The following is a 15,586-nucleotide window of genomic DNA, read 5'->3' on the forward strand; positions in this document are numbered from 1 at the left end:
TAATGCTCAGCTACAGATTTACGAGTGCAGACTAATTATTCTACACATTGGTTGCAATATGTTAATATTGAACAGTACATGGGACGATATGGACGACATGAGAACAATGTCACTCTGATGCAAATGGTCGTTTGCATTGGGCTGCAAGCCTGTCTGCAAGGACCATATTATAGAGTGCAGTAGACCGCGAGATCCATCACTCACAAGTTTACATATACCTCATTTACTCGTCTACACACCACCCAACGAAGCCAAATGCAAAAAAAACCCAATGTAGCCGACTGCAAACGCCACCAAATGCTGTTTTGTGAGACTATGCAATCGTGGTTATCTCAAAGCTTGGCAGTCGATGACTCAAGCGGATTCACGGCGATGACAACGACGACACATATATCGTCAGGCTTCCCGCCATGCCATTTCTCGGCAGGATAATAACGTCGTACCTCCCTTGCGAAAGGACCGTCTCGTCTAGCGTTCAGACCCGCTCGTTTGGCCTCTTTTGTGACCGCACGAGCTATGAGAGACTGAAGCGTCTGCCTGCCACTGGCCTGCTCAGTCGCCACGCCCAATTTCTTACTGACCGTGATGCCAGCTCCAGAGTCTGTCCAAGCACCGTTGTCTATCATGTACCTACTAACGATCTCGAGCGTATCTTGAGGACTCAGATTGTCCCATACACCGTCTGTCGCGAGAACTAGAATGTCCCCATGGCTGAGATCGTGCATAGTAACTTTCGAATCTTTCGGGTTATCTGCAAAAGCGCTTTCAGTCCCGAACATGGCCATTTGAGCCCTCATTCTTCGAGGTATCTTCGAAAGTTGGAATGGCGTGTTGAAAGCGTGGGTTTGGGCATCTGATGTAAAGCTTATCTTGCCCCGACCAATATGCACGAAGCCAGAATCTCCCAGACTGCATCAAGTCAGCTCTATGCTCTCGGTAGCCCAGATGGAACCTACTTGGCAACTTCTAGGGCCCCATTGGGATGAGCCACACCAATGCAGGCCGTACTCCCACCGGCATTGATCGTATTATCATTCATGACCTTGTCGTATCCCGATTGCATCAGATCTCTAGGCCTGATCGATTTCTTCGACTGCCCTTCCACATAGCCAGTGGCAGATATAGCCATATAATCACAAAGTGAATGGGCAAAGTCTGCAGGGTCTACTCCTGAAGTTACCCATCCCCCAACCCCGTCCACTACACCAAATGCCGTTGAGCCTGTACTGCCAACTTCTGATACAAAGAAGGAGTCTTGACCGCTTCGAGGCCGATTTTGCTTCGTCAAACGCCCGTTTGCATCTTCCAACGTAGGTTTTGTATTTATATTTTCATCGTGATTGAAGTTATTCCGGTTGAGGTCCAATTGGGCATTCTTGGCGGAATACGATGCAGATATACGATAAGTGAGCGATGGTTCGGATCGGTCCATTGCTGACGTATGGAATGGCCTTAAAGAGGTGACTTGCGCTGAGCAGAGCCACGGCTCTTTCGGCCATGTTGTGTAGGAATTAGGGAGGCTAATTGACCCCGATGATCGGGCAGAGGTGGCAGAGGATGATTGCGGCGCTAAGAGTAGGTGGTTGTGGTGCAACGATGAAGGAAGGAGTGAGAAAAGACTGCTCGAAAGTTGTAGACCGCGTCTCCAGTGCATAGTTGACATTGAGCCTCCTTCATGCGAATGATATCAGACCAGAGCGAGCATACTGAATACAATCATAGAAGCGCCTAGGTATTCAACAGCTGTAGTGTACAGTCGCCAGAATCATGAAAAGCCTAACAATGTCTAGTAAGCCGATGAGGCTTGAGATTATAAAGTGGACCCTGAATATATGCGAATGATAGGGATCTTGGCGGTACCTGCATGTACCTATGATTCGGGTACTCTCTTTTGTGGGCGACAGCACAGGGAAACGCATGTCGTGTCGATACCATTATCCCTACACTGTCAAGAGATCTCTAATGCGCTGCAAATAGCTCGAACTTTGGGGCGAGCCCAAATCATATTACATACTTCCAAGGTTGTGTAGCTAGTACGCGTGCCTTAAAAGGGTATAGCGTCGCATTGGAGACACAGGCGCCAGGCGGCCTACAGCTTCAGCTTCTAGAACTCCATGAGCTTGAAATACATCACAACGCTTTGTGTGCGCCAGTATCGCCCGCGCACTTCCATACAGAATGGTGTCTCATATCCACCCCTCGAGGCAGGCTTTTGTGGAGGAGGGATCCGATGACGACGTAAGTAGTGCCATAGCTATCAAAGCTACATCTCCTCAAAGCACATCGTGGATTCACAAGCTTTTGCAAACAGACAGTCATCTACTTCCTCCACCCAAGCATTGCTGATCATGGATGTGAATACTGTAGGATCAAGATATGGGGGTCGAGCTGACCAACATCCGTACGTACCAAGATTGGGTTTGAAGTTGCTCTACTCACCATCTTCAGCTCTCGACCATGACTATACCATGCGATCCGCTGGAGGCGAAACAAGTATGCCGTCGGAAAAGGCGAGTGCCATCATGTCACAGTTCGAGCGAAAGCGCCGGGCTGCTGCCATTGCCGTACCCACTGACGATACGCGTGTCCGGGCGCGATTAAGAGAATTGAAAGAGCCAATGACCCTATTCGGAGAAGGACCCGCGGAGCGAAGAGACCGTCTGCGAGAGATATTGACGTCGATCCAAGAATCGGCTGATCACCTACAGGATGAGGTCATGCGCGATGCGACTGAGCAGCCTGACGACGAAGGTGAAGCGCAAGAAGAGTTCTATACCATAGGGACAGACGCACTACTGAATGCGAGAAAGCACTTGGCAAAATACTCTCTGGCCAAAGCTCAAGGACGAGTACTGTATCAAAAACAGGAGGCTACCATCCCGCTCAGGTCGCACGTAAAGCACCGCGAAGACATAAAGCACGGCCTCGCGACGTTTGAACTTTTCGGCTCGCAGGTCGCCGGTGACAGACCTGTCAGTTTAGCTCGATTCTCACCAAATGGCCAGTTGGTCGCAGCTGGCCATTGGGGAGGTGGAATCAGGATCCTAGATGTGCCAAACCTCGAACAGAAGCATATTTTCAGGGGACATACAAGCCAGATTGGTGGGTTGACATGGTCTCCGGGTGCTACATTACCAGGAAGCAATGTCTCTACAGGATCAGTCAATTTGGCCTCAGGGGGTGGAGAAGGACAGATACACCTATGGTCATTGGAGAAAGATGTGCCGCTAGCTACACTATCTGGACATCTCGGACGCGTATGCCGAACTGAATTCCATCCCTCGGGCAGGTACCTCGCTTCTGCATCGTATGATACCACCTGGCGCATGTGGGACGTAGAGACAACAACCGAGTTACTGCTACAAGAAGGTCATTCGAAAGAGGTATACACAGTTGCCTTTAACCCTGATGGCTCCCTCGTGGCCAGCGCCGGTCTTGACAGCATAGGTCGTGTATGGGATGTCCGCAGTGGACGCTCTGTCATGGTCCTGGACAGCCACATTAAGCCAATCTACGCTCTGGACTGGAGCATCGACAGTCATCGCATCCTGACCGGCTCCGGCGATGGGTTTGCCAAGTGCTGGGACATCAGAAAGATCAGAGAAACAACAGCGATTGCGTCCCATCAGGGAGGTGTCACAGACCTGCATTGGTTCAAAGGCGTAGATGGCCCATATAGCGGCAAACCCCTCGCAACAGACGCAGAAGGAATGCCGGTGCCGAAGCACGCAGGCACGTACTTTGTCTCATGCGGCTTTGACAAGAAGATCAAGATATATTCATCCGACGACTGGGAGATTGTCAAGGTGCTCAGTGGTCATACTGGAAATGTTCTCAGCGTAGACGTCTCCTCGGACGGCGAATATATTGCCAGTAGCGGCCACGACCGAACGGTGAAGATATGGAAGAGAGATTTGCCTGTGACTGAAGCTAGAGAGAACATGGAGGAGTGAGACAGATGATATTCTCCCGTATCGTGAGATATATCTCTCCTCCAATCACTCTTGAGCATAGCACATGCTTACACAGGCACAGCGATCCGAGACGTCAGCCAAGCTGGCGACAAGCTCAAGGCTCTTGAAGGAAGAGCTTCGTCGGTAATGTGAGGGACTCTACTAGTGCCGTCAGACGAACCATGCTGAAGGCAGATAGTGAGCGAAATGAGACCATCGCTCAAGTAAGAGAGAAGTAAACTCTGGGGTTCTGCACGAAGAGGAGCGGCCAAGATACTGATACCAACAAAATGAAAAGCTTTCACATCAATTTTTTGCTGTCGACGCACCAAGCTCAAACGTGCCATCCATTTCGTACTGACACATCCGCATCTAGGTATGTAACAAATTAGACTACGATATTCCGGTACGTCAAGGGCGGTATCGACATCGTCCAACCCTTAACCCAATTGGTTCCTACAGCTTAAGCAGCTTCCCCAGATTTCACCCCGCATCCTGGTAGTGACAGTGATCTCCCCGTAGTCATGCACATTGCAACCTCTACAGGGCATTCATCCATCACGAGCTGATATCAGTCTGCTGGACACCTGCAGGTCTTTCAACCAGCGGGACATGCGACCACGATGTTCTCTCGCTCTCTACACATCAGATATCCGAACTTCCCCATCTAGACTAGCCAAGCTCCCGGCAATCCGGTACCAACCACCTCCCATCCATCCGTTCGCAGCAAAACAGTCAAAACACTGTTGATGTGCAAGGATGCAGTCGCCGGCGGGTGATTTCCATGCTCGAGATGCGCGGTCCTGGCTCGCTCTCCCTCGCGATAGTGATCACAGCATGCAGTCAGCTGGAGCGATGCCCGGCTTGTGCAACTCGAGCTCTAATATCCATTCGCATAGCAAGCATAGTACGAGGTTGGTACCGGGCTCACGATCTATTGACTACATGCCACTTACTGGAAGAGTACCAGATATTTGTCGCCTGCCATGCTAAGCAAAGGTCAGGCTTCGCGCGGCGAGCTTGCTGCTGGGCAACTGAACGGGGTGCTGAGTTGCGGGAATTATTCAAATAGGACGCGTGCGCCCGCGTGGACGAGGTGGCGCGTTGCACATCGAACGTGGTTTCTTGTGGCTTTGTTGTGTATCTGGGTGCTGGTGCTGTACGGTGATATGCTTTCATCGTTGCTGTTGGCCGCGGCAGGCTTGCTTGTCAAGCCTACGTATAGCATTTCTCTCGAGGTGTCTACGAGTGGTGGGAACAGCTCTGGTGCACTCCCGGTGGGAATGATGTTTGAGGTAGAATATGCTAGGGATACGCATGTTTGATATATGCTAAAGTATACATCAGGACGTCAACCACGGAGGCGACGGAGGAATCCACGGACAGCTTCTCGGGGACAATGCATTCCAGGGGACAAACGCGAGTCTGTTCCGATACGCGTCTATTGGCAACGCGACACTCTCGATTGATGACACGAACCCGTTGACTTCTGCAATAGTACGGTCACTCAAGGTCGACGTGCCAGAGGACGCTTCTGGCGAGGTTGGCTTCTCGAATGACGGCTTTTGGGGTATCAAGCTCCCACAAGGCACATATTCGACCTTCTTCTGGATGAGCGGTGATTACGAGGGCGATGTGACAGTGAAGCTGGTGCCAAAGACCGGCTCAGGTACAGAATTTGGATCTACTACCCTTGCAATCAAGAAATCTAGCAAATGGACCAAGTATGAGGCAAAGTTCGATGTTAAGGCTGCTCCGAACGGAAACAACGTATGGGCCTTGACGTTTGACGGCTCGAAGACTGCGGGCTCGACCTTGTATTTTACGTTGATGTCGCTCTATCTGCCGACGTATCTGGACAAGTTAGCTCTCCCGTAGGAGTCTCTGCAGACTATATACTGACTGTGGTAGGGAGAACGGTCTCAAGCCAGAGCTCGCACAGCCGCTTGCTGATATCAAAGGGCGGTTCCTAAGGTTTCCAGGAGGCAACAATCTGTGAGCAGATCCTCCTGACTCACCACTCTGTGCTGACGATGGACAGTGAAGGCGACACAATCGATGGACGGCTGAGATGGAACCAGACCATTGGCCGTAAGTTTCAGATCGCACCCTCGCAAGTTGTGTCCAGATCTAACATCAATTCAGCACTTGAGGATCGGCCAGGTCGCCAAGGTTAGGCAGTTCAGATATTCCACTCGCTCTGCTATGTATGCTGACTGACCCGTAGATGTCTGGAGTTATGCCAATACAGACGCCATAGGTAAGCAGATCACTCGCGTTCGCTCATCTCAGCTAACGGACCTAGGCACGCTCGAATACCTCGAGTGGGCAGAATACATGAATCTTGAGCCCATGATGGACATCTTCGCCGGCCTCGCACTAAAGGGCGAAACCGTCACAGGCGACGCACTAGAACCCTACATCGAAGACGCCCTCGCCCAGATCGAAGTATGCAGCCTCCGTCCCTGGCACACCACAACGCTCATCTACTGACAAAGATCACAGTACGCAGTCGGCGACTCAAGCACGCACTGGGGCGCCATCCGCGCCTCCCACGGCCGCACCGAGCCCTTCGCGCTCAAGTACGTCGAGATCGGAAACGAAGACAACCTGTCCAACGGCTGCGCCAGCTACGTCGAGCGCTTCCAACGCTTCTACGACGCCATCCACGCCGCGCACCCATCCATCACGCTCATCGCCAGCACCGCAGACCTCAACTGCCTCCCCAAGGACCTGCCCGGAGACGCATGGCTCGACTACCACCGCTACGACCGGCCCGACGCCTTTGTCGAGGCATTCAGCTTCTTCGACAACATCCCGCGCACAAACAAGGTCCGTTGCCCCCTTACCATCTCTCCCACAACCCCCTTTCTCTCCTCACGTCCCAAACACTGACCCCCACCCCTACAGTACATAATCAACGAATTCGCCGCGATATACCACAACAACGGCACGCGCGCAACATACCCAACAATGCGGTCCGCCGTCGCAGAAGCAATCTACATGATGGGCGCGCAGCGCAACTCAGACCTCGTCCAGGGCCTCGCCTACGCGCCCCTGATCGCCCACCTCGCCGCCGTGGACCTCTACAACGCCTGGACGCCCTCGCTGCTCTCCTTCCGCAACGACCCCCCTGTCACCATCCTATCGACGAGCTACTTTGTCCAGCAGATGTTTGCCCAGGCGAGTGACCCCACGGACAGGTATGTGGATGTTGTGGCGGATGGGCCGCTTGGGCCGACGGTGTTTTGGGTTGCGTCTGTGTCGAGTGGTGGGCAGGGGGTGGTTAAGGGGGCGAATTATGCGGGGGTGGGGACGGCGTTGAGGGTGAGGTTTGCGGGAGGTGTGGAGGGGACGAAGAGGGCGAGGGTGGTGGTGTTGAGTGGTGATGCGGAGGCGAGGAATGATGAGGTTGATCCGGGGGCGGTGAGGCCGGTGGAGGGGGTGGTGGAGGAGGGGGCGGAGGGGTGGTTTGAGGTGGAGATGCCGGCGTGGTCGGTGGTTGTGCTTGTTGCGGAGTGAGTGTTGGGTGTACTGTAGTTGGATATACGAGATATGAATGTAGAGGTAATTTTCCTCCCTATCTACAATATCACCGAAACACGTGCAGTCTCACTCACCAACCCCCATATCAATGCCTCAGGCCCACTCCCACTCCCTCCTGCAGCAAGCAGCAGGTGAGAAGTGGAGCCGTCCCGTAGCCATTCATGCAGGCGCGACCCTACCCGCTTACTCAAACACACACACACCACTGGATATCCATAGATGCACCTCTACATACCACTCGTCAGTACTCGTCAGTATCCCATGGCACGCCATCCGTCTCACGCGTGCAGCACATGCGTATCAGTCAATAAACACACTGTAAGTCTGTAAAAAAGCCGGAGGAAAGCCGGTCAGGAGCACAGTCACGGATGCGGACGGACGTTGGGAGAAAATGGCCGTGATAGGGGTTATGTGATGGGAAGGGTTTGGAGGGTGGTCGGCAGTTTTGCTGTGGCTTGGCGCATAAGCATCAGTTTGTGAGGACTCTGGGAGTTATTGGCGGTGGATGCGTGGTGTTAATTTGGTACAGTTCAAGACTGCACTGCACTGCACTGCCATGGAAGAGGAGGTAAGGCGGTGCTGAAGTGATATTTGTTCGAGTGATGTGGTTCATTCTTGCTCGTGCTTATTCTGAGGTGAAAGTTGCGCGACTAGATGGATGGATGGATGTTGAAGTTGACTCGTGGCATGGCATGGCATGGCATGGATGGAGATGAAGGAAGGATGAAACGTGGAGTGGGTCGCTGGTCTGGGATGTCGCGTCGGCAGAAGGACAGGACATGGAAGGTAATTAATTAATTGAGTAGGGCGAAGACATGTGGTTCTACGTGGCTGTATGTATGTTGTCGATGATTGAGTTAAGTGAAGAGACGACGGTCTGATAATGGGTGTATGACGGTGGAGGCGCGCGCAATGGATAGCTACAGTAGTCCAGGTACCTACTGTAGTAGCTGCTGGGTCGTAGCCGTGGTGTGGAGGTATGGACGAACGGGACGTCACCGAGGCATCTCAGGAACACAAGCACGCGTGTGCCTGGTGATAAGGGATAAAGTATATATACAGCACACACATACGTATCAATTGTCCGGGGCTTATCGCTAATCGCGCAAGGGAATACATGTAAGTAAACCATACCAAAAAAACAACAAAAGGGCGCAGTAAGGGGGTGTTTGAAACCTCAGCTGACGTTCAATTTTCGACGTTTCTGACGTTCAATTACCCGAAATCCGCCAAGTGTTTAAAATTAGATCTCACCTCCAGCTTAAAACCCGAGCTAATAACTAGGGTATAGAAGACGGCGTAGAACTAAAGGAATATGGCTTCGGGATAGCTAAACTTGCCTATTGTAGATATAGTTAAATATTAAAGTCGACGTTTTTAAGTAGTAAGTATTTTTCGCCTATTAACGAGCTTAAATCTACTTAATCTTACTAGAACTTCGGTAAATTAGCGTTTTTCGCTATATTAGGTAACTTTATACTACTTACGTAAAAATATACTTTTTATTTTATAGTAGATTCGGACGATTTAGACAATTTATAGAGTATACCTAGCTATAGATAATAATAACTCTATTCTTACCCTCCTCCTTACCTATTAGAACTACCTATTTAGATTATATATAGAGGCTATTATTAATACCGTCGACTAGTATAATTAAGGTAGTTTATAAGTATGTGATTCGAAGGCGTTAGTTCCGTGTATTCTAGCTAAGATCTAAGATATAGATAATAATACTCGAATAAGAGGCTAGATAGATATTTAAATAGATACCTTTAATAAGTTATTAGCTACTTTAAAGATATATAGACTAAAAAATAGATAGAAAGTTACCGTGGACGAAAAACTCTTTATTTACCTTTATATCTACTAAACTAGGCTTTCTCTTAATAAGGCGTAATAGATCTTAGAAAGAGATACTAGTACCCTAAGTATATAAGCTATTAGTATATTAGTTATTATCTTACCGCTAATATAAGTAGTAATAGTATCTTTAATTAGGTGACTTACGTATTATATTAGCTTTATAAGGATATTATAAAGCTTCTAAGCGATAACGCTAAAGTCTATTCTATTATAGCTATAAATCCTAAGCTATTACCGTTTAAGGGCGCTATTAGAGTAATTAATAGTACTTATATATCTATATCTATACTAGAGGATAAGTAGTTAGCTTAGTAGAATTAAAAGTAGTTTATCTTATAGAACGTACTTACCGTAGTTAACTTTAACCTTAACTTTATATTTATATACCCTAGCTAGGAGGGTTTAGCGTACAATCTATACGTCTTTAATAAGGCGCTTAAAGATAGATTAACGTGTTCTAAAGGGAGATACTACCTTACTAATACTAGGTATACTAACTAATAATATACTATACTCCTCACGCCGTATTATAAGACGAGATACCACCTCTATAAGGTAATAGCTACTAGATAGAAGCTAGAGACGAAGGAGAAACTCTTTAACCTTCGATACTTATAGCTTCGGAACTATATTAAGCGTGTTTTTAGAGTTCTAAAGGTATACTTTAAGATACTATTAAACCCACGACCTAATAGAAGTATTATATAGTAGTTAAACCTTATATTTACCCTTACTACCCTCTATAACTTTATAAATATCTACCGAGATAATACTCTAGATCTTTATAAGGTAGTTATTAAGGAGGATTCTACTAATTTAAGGCCTCTAAATCTCTATAATACGTTAGAATAGAATAACGATAGAGATCGTATTATAGTAGCGTACTAGAAGTAATACTAGGCGTATATAGAGTTAGAATATAAGAATATTAAGGATAAAGTCGTATAGTAGAGTAGGCGTATACTATTATTTAATATTCGCCTATGTAATGGATATAACCAAGGTGTTACTATAATGGTAATTAAGATATATTATAATTTAACTTAGAGAGAATAGAGATAAGCCGTATGGTTATAGCTTTAAGTATAGTCTTAAGCGAGGTCACGTGATACCCCTATACTAGTCTCTATCCATCCCGGCTCTATTATATAATACTAGAGATAAGGTAAAGCCGAAGTCCATAACATACCCTTATTCTCTAGGATTGTTCTAGGGACCGGCTTAGTGTTTTATATAATAATAACCGGCTCGGTTAGGTCTTAGGTTTACGGTCTTTATATTATACTATATAATAACCGTAGAGCTATATATTCCTTCTAGTAAGGTAGTAGCTTTTTATAGTAGTATCCTAGCGGTTACGTGGTGGAGGTTAGTTCCTTATATTACGGCGTCGTAGGTTATATAATTATAAGATAGTAGAATCCTATAGTTGCGTCGTGGCGGTTATATAGTAAAGGTAGACTCCTTATATTATGGTGTACCGCGTTAGGTTATATAAAGGTAGGGTAGCCTACGTACGAACCGCGCGTCCTATTTTATTATTATCCGTTTTAGGACCGGCTACTCTCTAGGCTAGGGGTTATATAGTAGTAGTAGAGTAGCTTGCGCATGACCCGCGTTTATTATTATTATCGTCTATTTTAGGACTAGCTCTACCCCGGTCTATATGATTTTCCCTAACACGAGTATATAGGTTCTACGCCTAGCGACTTTCTTCTTTCTTAACTACCCTTACGCCTACTATCTTAATACCGCGTAGTAGCTACTATAATATTAGTAAACTCGTATACCACCTCGCAGCTTCTATACTATTATTATAAGCGCTCTAGGCCTAAATAGTCCTATTATAGAAGCCAGCGCCGTCTCGGCGGTGGCTATAGATACTAGAGGTTAAGACCCTAACGATTATCGCGCGCCTAGGCGCTAGGAACCAGCTAATTATACCGTGAGTAGGTCCTGTCTCTACGCCGTTCCTTATACTAACTAGATAGACTATTCCTTCTACCGTACCCCGATAGGCTAAGCCTATTCGCCGTATAGAGCTATATATTATAGAGGGTAACTCGTTAGAAGACGAGCGTACTAAGTCCGTGTACTTTATATATTATATATATATAAAGGCCCTAGAGAAAACTAGGGTACTTAGATATATACCGTCTCTATACCGTGGCGGCGCCTACTAATCTTAGAGCGTAGCTATAAGTCTAGCCGCGGTACTAACTATATAAAGTACTACACGTTAAAGGGGACCTACTTATAGAATACTAAGAAGCTCGCTATATACCCGGCCTTACGTAAGGCGTAGAGTCGTCTTAAAAAGTTTATACACGAGTTAGTTAATAATAACTTTAGCTATATAACGGATCGTGGTAGTCGCGGCCTAGACCTAATAAAGCCTTCGTCCGGTAAGTAGCCGTGTATAAACTCTAAGTTCTACTATCTATACGAGGACTATAAGTCTAACTTAGAGATTATCTATATCACGCGATATAATACTAGTATTATTAGTTAGACTCCCGTAACGCCTTATCGTGGCGCCGTAACGTCGTTTAAGCCGCCGTATCACGGTAGTAGTAACCATAGCTAGATTAGTAGCGTGATTCACTAGATAAATTAGTACATGTCCTATAATAAGGCCTAGATAGATAAGCTATATACTAGTATCGGCACCTTATAGGTATATAAGCTTTATAAGTCTAAATACCTATTCTAACGCGTGACGTAGGGTACTATATAGTAAGTCGTGTCTAGGTTGGCCCGTCTAGCGGAGCTACTATCTCGCTACCTTATTACTTAGGTAGTTATAGAGGATAAGAAGCCCTTATTAGGTAGTAGCCGCTTACGCTAACTCTAGCCCGTAGGCCATAGAGAGTCGCCGACTCGGAGCTCTCGCTATCGCCCTATTAGGCCCCCCCGGCTCCCTATCGCCGCCCCTCCTCGTGAGTCCTTACCGCCTTATTATTAGCCCCGGACCCCTCCTCGCTACCGTGACCGCTCCCGGTCCTACGAGCGTTATAGCCGGTCCCCCGTCTACTATAATCGGTTTCCCTACTATCGTAACCGGTTATATAACCGTTAGAACTAGTCGTACGACCGTCGCCGTCACTCGGGTAGCTATTAGTACCGTTCCCGTGAGGATTATTAAGTATCGCGCCGCTATCGGTTGCTGGCCTGTCCCCGCTATAACCCTCCCGTAGATAAGTACGACTCGCCCTTACTACCCGCCTAGATTAATAGCCGCCGCTATTATTAGAAGACGGCCTAGAGAAGGACTAGGTAACTAACCTTATATTAGGATTTGCGGATAAGGACGGTACCGGCCCTAGCGCCGTGTAAACCTAGGGTAGGGCTAGGTAAATAACCTTTTTATGTCTTAAGGTAGGTGTCGGTTTATTATTAGGTTATACTAGGTACTAGCGTTCGGTATTTATTTCTTTCTTTTCTAAAATCTCTACTCTTATATTAGGTTATTAGGGCCGCCGTGGGCCTATAATAGTAGAGTAATATTACTACTTAGGGATGCGTTAGAGTCGTAGGCCGTTATATAATTAAGCGTCGCTATATCTAGACTCGAACCGGTCTAGCGCCTTAGTATCTTCTACGTCCTTAAGTAGGACCTATATTAGTTATAACTAACCTTTCTACTTTATAAGTACCTATTACTTATTCCGCCCCCGTGTATTTTTCGCACGTAGAATGTCCTTAATCTTATACTCCGTGACTTCCTCGTCTACTTTATTAAGCTCGAGTACTAGGCCCGGGCGGGTATTAAGCCGCTCTTGGCTAGGTAGGGGATCCTCTATAGCGCGCTTAATAAGACTTATATAGACCGTTTTATAAAGGTCTCCGGGGAGGTTAAGGGTTACTATTAAGGGGGTAGGTTAGACTATAACCCGGTATTTTATCTATAGCTAGTCGAGCTTCCGGCTCGGGCGGTTAGTCTTTATATTCTAGAGGGAGAACTATACTATATCGCCGACCTTAAAACGCTCGGCCGGGCGTCGTAACCGGTTTACCGAGTCTTAGAAGCGCTACTCGGCCTAGGTAATAGCCGCTTAAGCTAAGGTAGTGCCGTTCTAAAGGTGTTTAAGGAAATTTATAGCCCGACCTTTTACTAAGGTCGTAGAGGCGTTAGAGAGTGGCTACCGTGGTAATAGTTTAATATAGTATCCGTTTAGAAGTAAGTTTAGCGCTATACCGGTTACTAACGAGGTGCGGTTATTAAGGGCGAGCTAATATACTAGGAGATATTCTAGCTAGTTAGTTTACTCGAAAGTTACTATAACGCGTAGTATAGTCTATACCTCCTAGTTCGCACGCTTAGTACCACCGTCCGTCTACGGGTGGTAGGCCGTAGAGAGGTTCTAGTGTATACCTATTATGGAGTAGAGGGTTATCTAGAACTACCTAAGCTAGTCCGAGCCCTAGTCCGTGATTATTAACTAGGGGAACCCCTAGAAACGCTACCACGTATTACGGAACCGCGTAGTATAGTCCTTAGCTACTATAGAGGTTATCGCCTCTAGCTAAATAAACTTTAAGAGCCGGTCCGTAATAATAAGAAGATATTAGAGCTAGGATAGGTCCGATTAGGGGAGGTCGGTTATAAAATCCATAGAAATTTAGGACTAGAACCGGTCTAGTGTTAGAAGAGGCTAGAGGAGACTAGGGGCCTTATATTAGTTTACGTGGGCCCCGTAGTAGTTATAGTTTCGTACGAACTACCGGATATTAGTCTATATCCGCTTCTAGTAGTACTCCCGCTAAATAGCTATATAAGTCTTATTCTTACTAGGATAGCCCGCGAGGGGGGAGGTATAGGACTTCTAGATAATAGTCGTGGTAAGAGGTTTCTACTCGGGTACCTAAATGACCCCCCGCTATATTAGTATTCTATATACTAATATGGCGTAGTCTATAACCTATTTAGTAGTAAGCGCCTCCGGTAGAAAGAGGTGTACCCTACCTACTACGGCCCTATAGTAGACCTAGTATACCGGGACTAACTAAATAGCCTAGTTCTAGAGCTCCTAGAGGTAGAGGTCGGTAAAGATACTTCGTCTCTAGGGGAGATAGGACTCCCCGGAGCGGGTGCTTACTAGTACTATTCTAATAGTCTATAGGGTTATAAGCCGTCCCCTTAGGAGGGACTTTTTAGATAAGTTCTAGTTACGGCGGCTTAGAGTATCTAGGCGGGCCGCCTAGGATCCCGGCCGGTATACGAGGTCGTAGTTAAATAGTATAAGCTAGTCGGACTATCGTTACTACCGTAGAATAAGAAGATAAGACTTAGTAAAGTGCTTAAGGTTTTTATAGTCTATATAGACTATAAAGGGGCGGTAGACGCTTTAGAGCTTAGGTTCCTACGTCTAGAGATACTAAACTACTATAAGGAGCTTCTTATCGTGGATTATATAGTTCCGCTAAGCGGCCGTAAGGGCCGCGGAATAGTAGGCTACCGGGTACTAAATACCCCGAACCTTTTAGGATAGGTATCTACCCGTCACGTGTCCGGAGTAATCCGCCTTAACTATTATATCGCGTATCTTATTCTAGGACTAGAGGATTAGCCTAGTAATGAAAGCGTTCTTTAGCGTATTAAACGCGTGGTCCTTAGCTAGGCCCTAGTAGAAGGCCGTCCTAGCCTTAGTAAGGGCGTAGAGCGGGGCCGCTATAGTAGAGAAGTTAGGGAGGAAGTTATAGTAGAAGTTTATAAACCTAATAAACCGCTAGATACCCCGGACCGTAGTCGGGGGCTTCTAGTCCCGGATAGCGGCGATCTTCTCCGGGTTAGGGCGGATTAACTCTCTAGCGGTAATAATATAACCTAGGTACTAGACCTCCTTAGTAGCGAAACGGTATTTAGTAAGGTCGTAGTAAAGGTCCGCCTTTATAAGGAGAGATAGGATAGTTTTTATAGCGGCCTAGTAGTCTTCTAACGTGCCTAGGGTATATATAAGGATATTATCGAGATACGCTATATAGGTAACCCCGAGGACCCCGCTTAGTACTCTATTAATATAGCGCTAGAAGAAGGTAGAGGCGCCGGAGAGACCGAAAGGGAGAACTATCTATTTAAAGAGGCCGAATGTAAGGAGGCGGGCTCCACGTACCAACCAACTACACTAAAAGGACCGAATCTTGAAGCTACTACTTCAAGGGTGGAGCACACTACTTATATACGACTACTACACACATATAGAATCAACTGGCAGGCCACG

The 15,586-nt window shown here is 47.1% G+C and overlaps 3 protein-coding genes across 3 annotated transcripts; 2 read left to right on the forward strand and 1 right to left on the reverse strand.

Annotated features, from left to right (window-relative positions):
- Nucleotides 1-332: 332 nt before the first annotated feature.
- Nucleotides 333-1,432, reverse strand: EJ05DRAFT_505243 (protein serine/threonine phosphatase 2C; the record flags this gene model as incomplete). The annotated part of the gene is made up of 2 exons (XM_033747685.1): nt 333-909; nt 957-1,432. The coding sequence occupies 2 exons, from the start codon at nt 1,430-1,432 to the stop codon at nt 333-335; spliced, it is 1,053 nt and encodes a 350-aa protein (XP_033595686.1).
- Nucleotides 1,433-2,075: 643 nt separating this feature from the next.
- EJ05DRAFT_470488 (U4/U6 small nuclear ribonucleoprotein-like protein Prp4) lies at nt 2,076-4,287 on the forward strand. The gene is made up of 3 exons (XM_033742943.1): nt 2,076-2,238; nt 2,368-2,401; nt 2,449-4,287. The coding sequence occupies exons 1-3, from the start codon at nt 2,179-2,181 to the stop codon at nt 3,951-3,953; spliced, it is 1,599 nt and encodes a 532-aa protein (XP_033595687.1). The 5' UTR covers nt 2,076-2,178; the 3' UTR covers nt 3,954-4,287.
- Nucleotides 4,288-5,122: 835 nt separating this feature from the next.
- On the forward strand, nt 5,123-7,475 carry EJ05DRAFT_445219 (glycoside hydrolase; the record flags this gene model as incomplete). Its single annotated transcript, XM_033742168.1, has 9 exons — nt 5,123-5,248; nt 5,301-5,815; nt 5,865-5,948; nt 5,995-6,044; nt 6,099-6,125; nt 6,181-6,213; nt 6,259-6,401; nt 6,459-6,785; nt 6,864-7,475. The coding sequence occupies 9 exons, from the start codon at nt 5,123-5,125 to the stop codon at nt 7,473-7,475; spliced, it is 1,917 nt and encodes a 638-aa protein (XP_033595688.1).
- Nucleotides 7,476-15,586: the final 8,111 nt, after the last annotated feature.

This window comes from Pseudovirgaria hyperparasitica, assembly GCF_010093815.1.
Source record: "Pseudovirgaria hyperparasitica strain CBS 121739 unplaced genomic scaffold EJ05scaffold_21, whole genome shotgun sequence".
Classification (NCBI taxonomy): domain Eukaryota; kingdom Fungi; phylum Ascomycota; class Dothideomycetes; order Acrospermales; family Acrospermaceae; genus Pseudovirgaria; species Pseudovirgaria hyperparasitica.

Excerpts from the sequence above, each read along its gene's own strand:
- EJ05DRAFT_470488 (XM_033742943.1), top strand. The coding sequence starts at position 2,179 with ATGGTGTCTCATATCCACCCCTCGAGGCAGGCTTTTGTGGAGGAGGGA. Across the intron at positions 2,239-2,367 it reads AGGAGGGATCCGATGACGAC|GATCAAGATATGGGGGTCGA; the intron begins GTAAGTAGTGCC and ends TGAATACTGTAG. Across the intron at positions 2,402-2,448 it reads GGTCGAGCTGACCAACATCC|CTCTCGACCATGACTATACC; the intron begins GTACGTACCAAG and ends CACCATCTTCAG.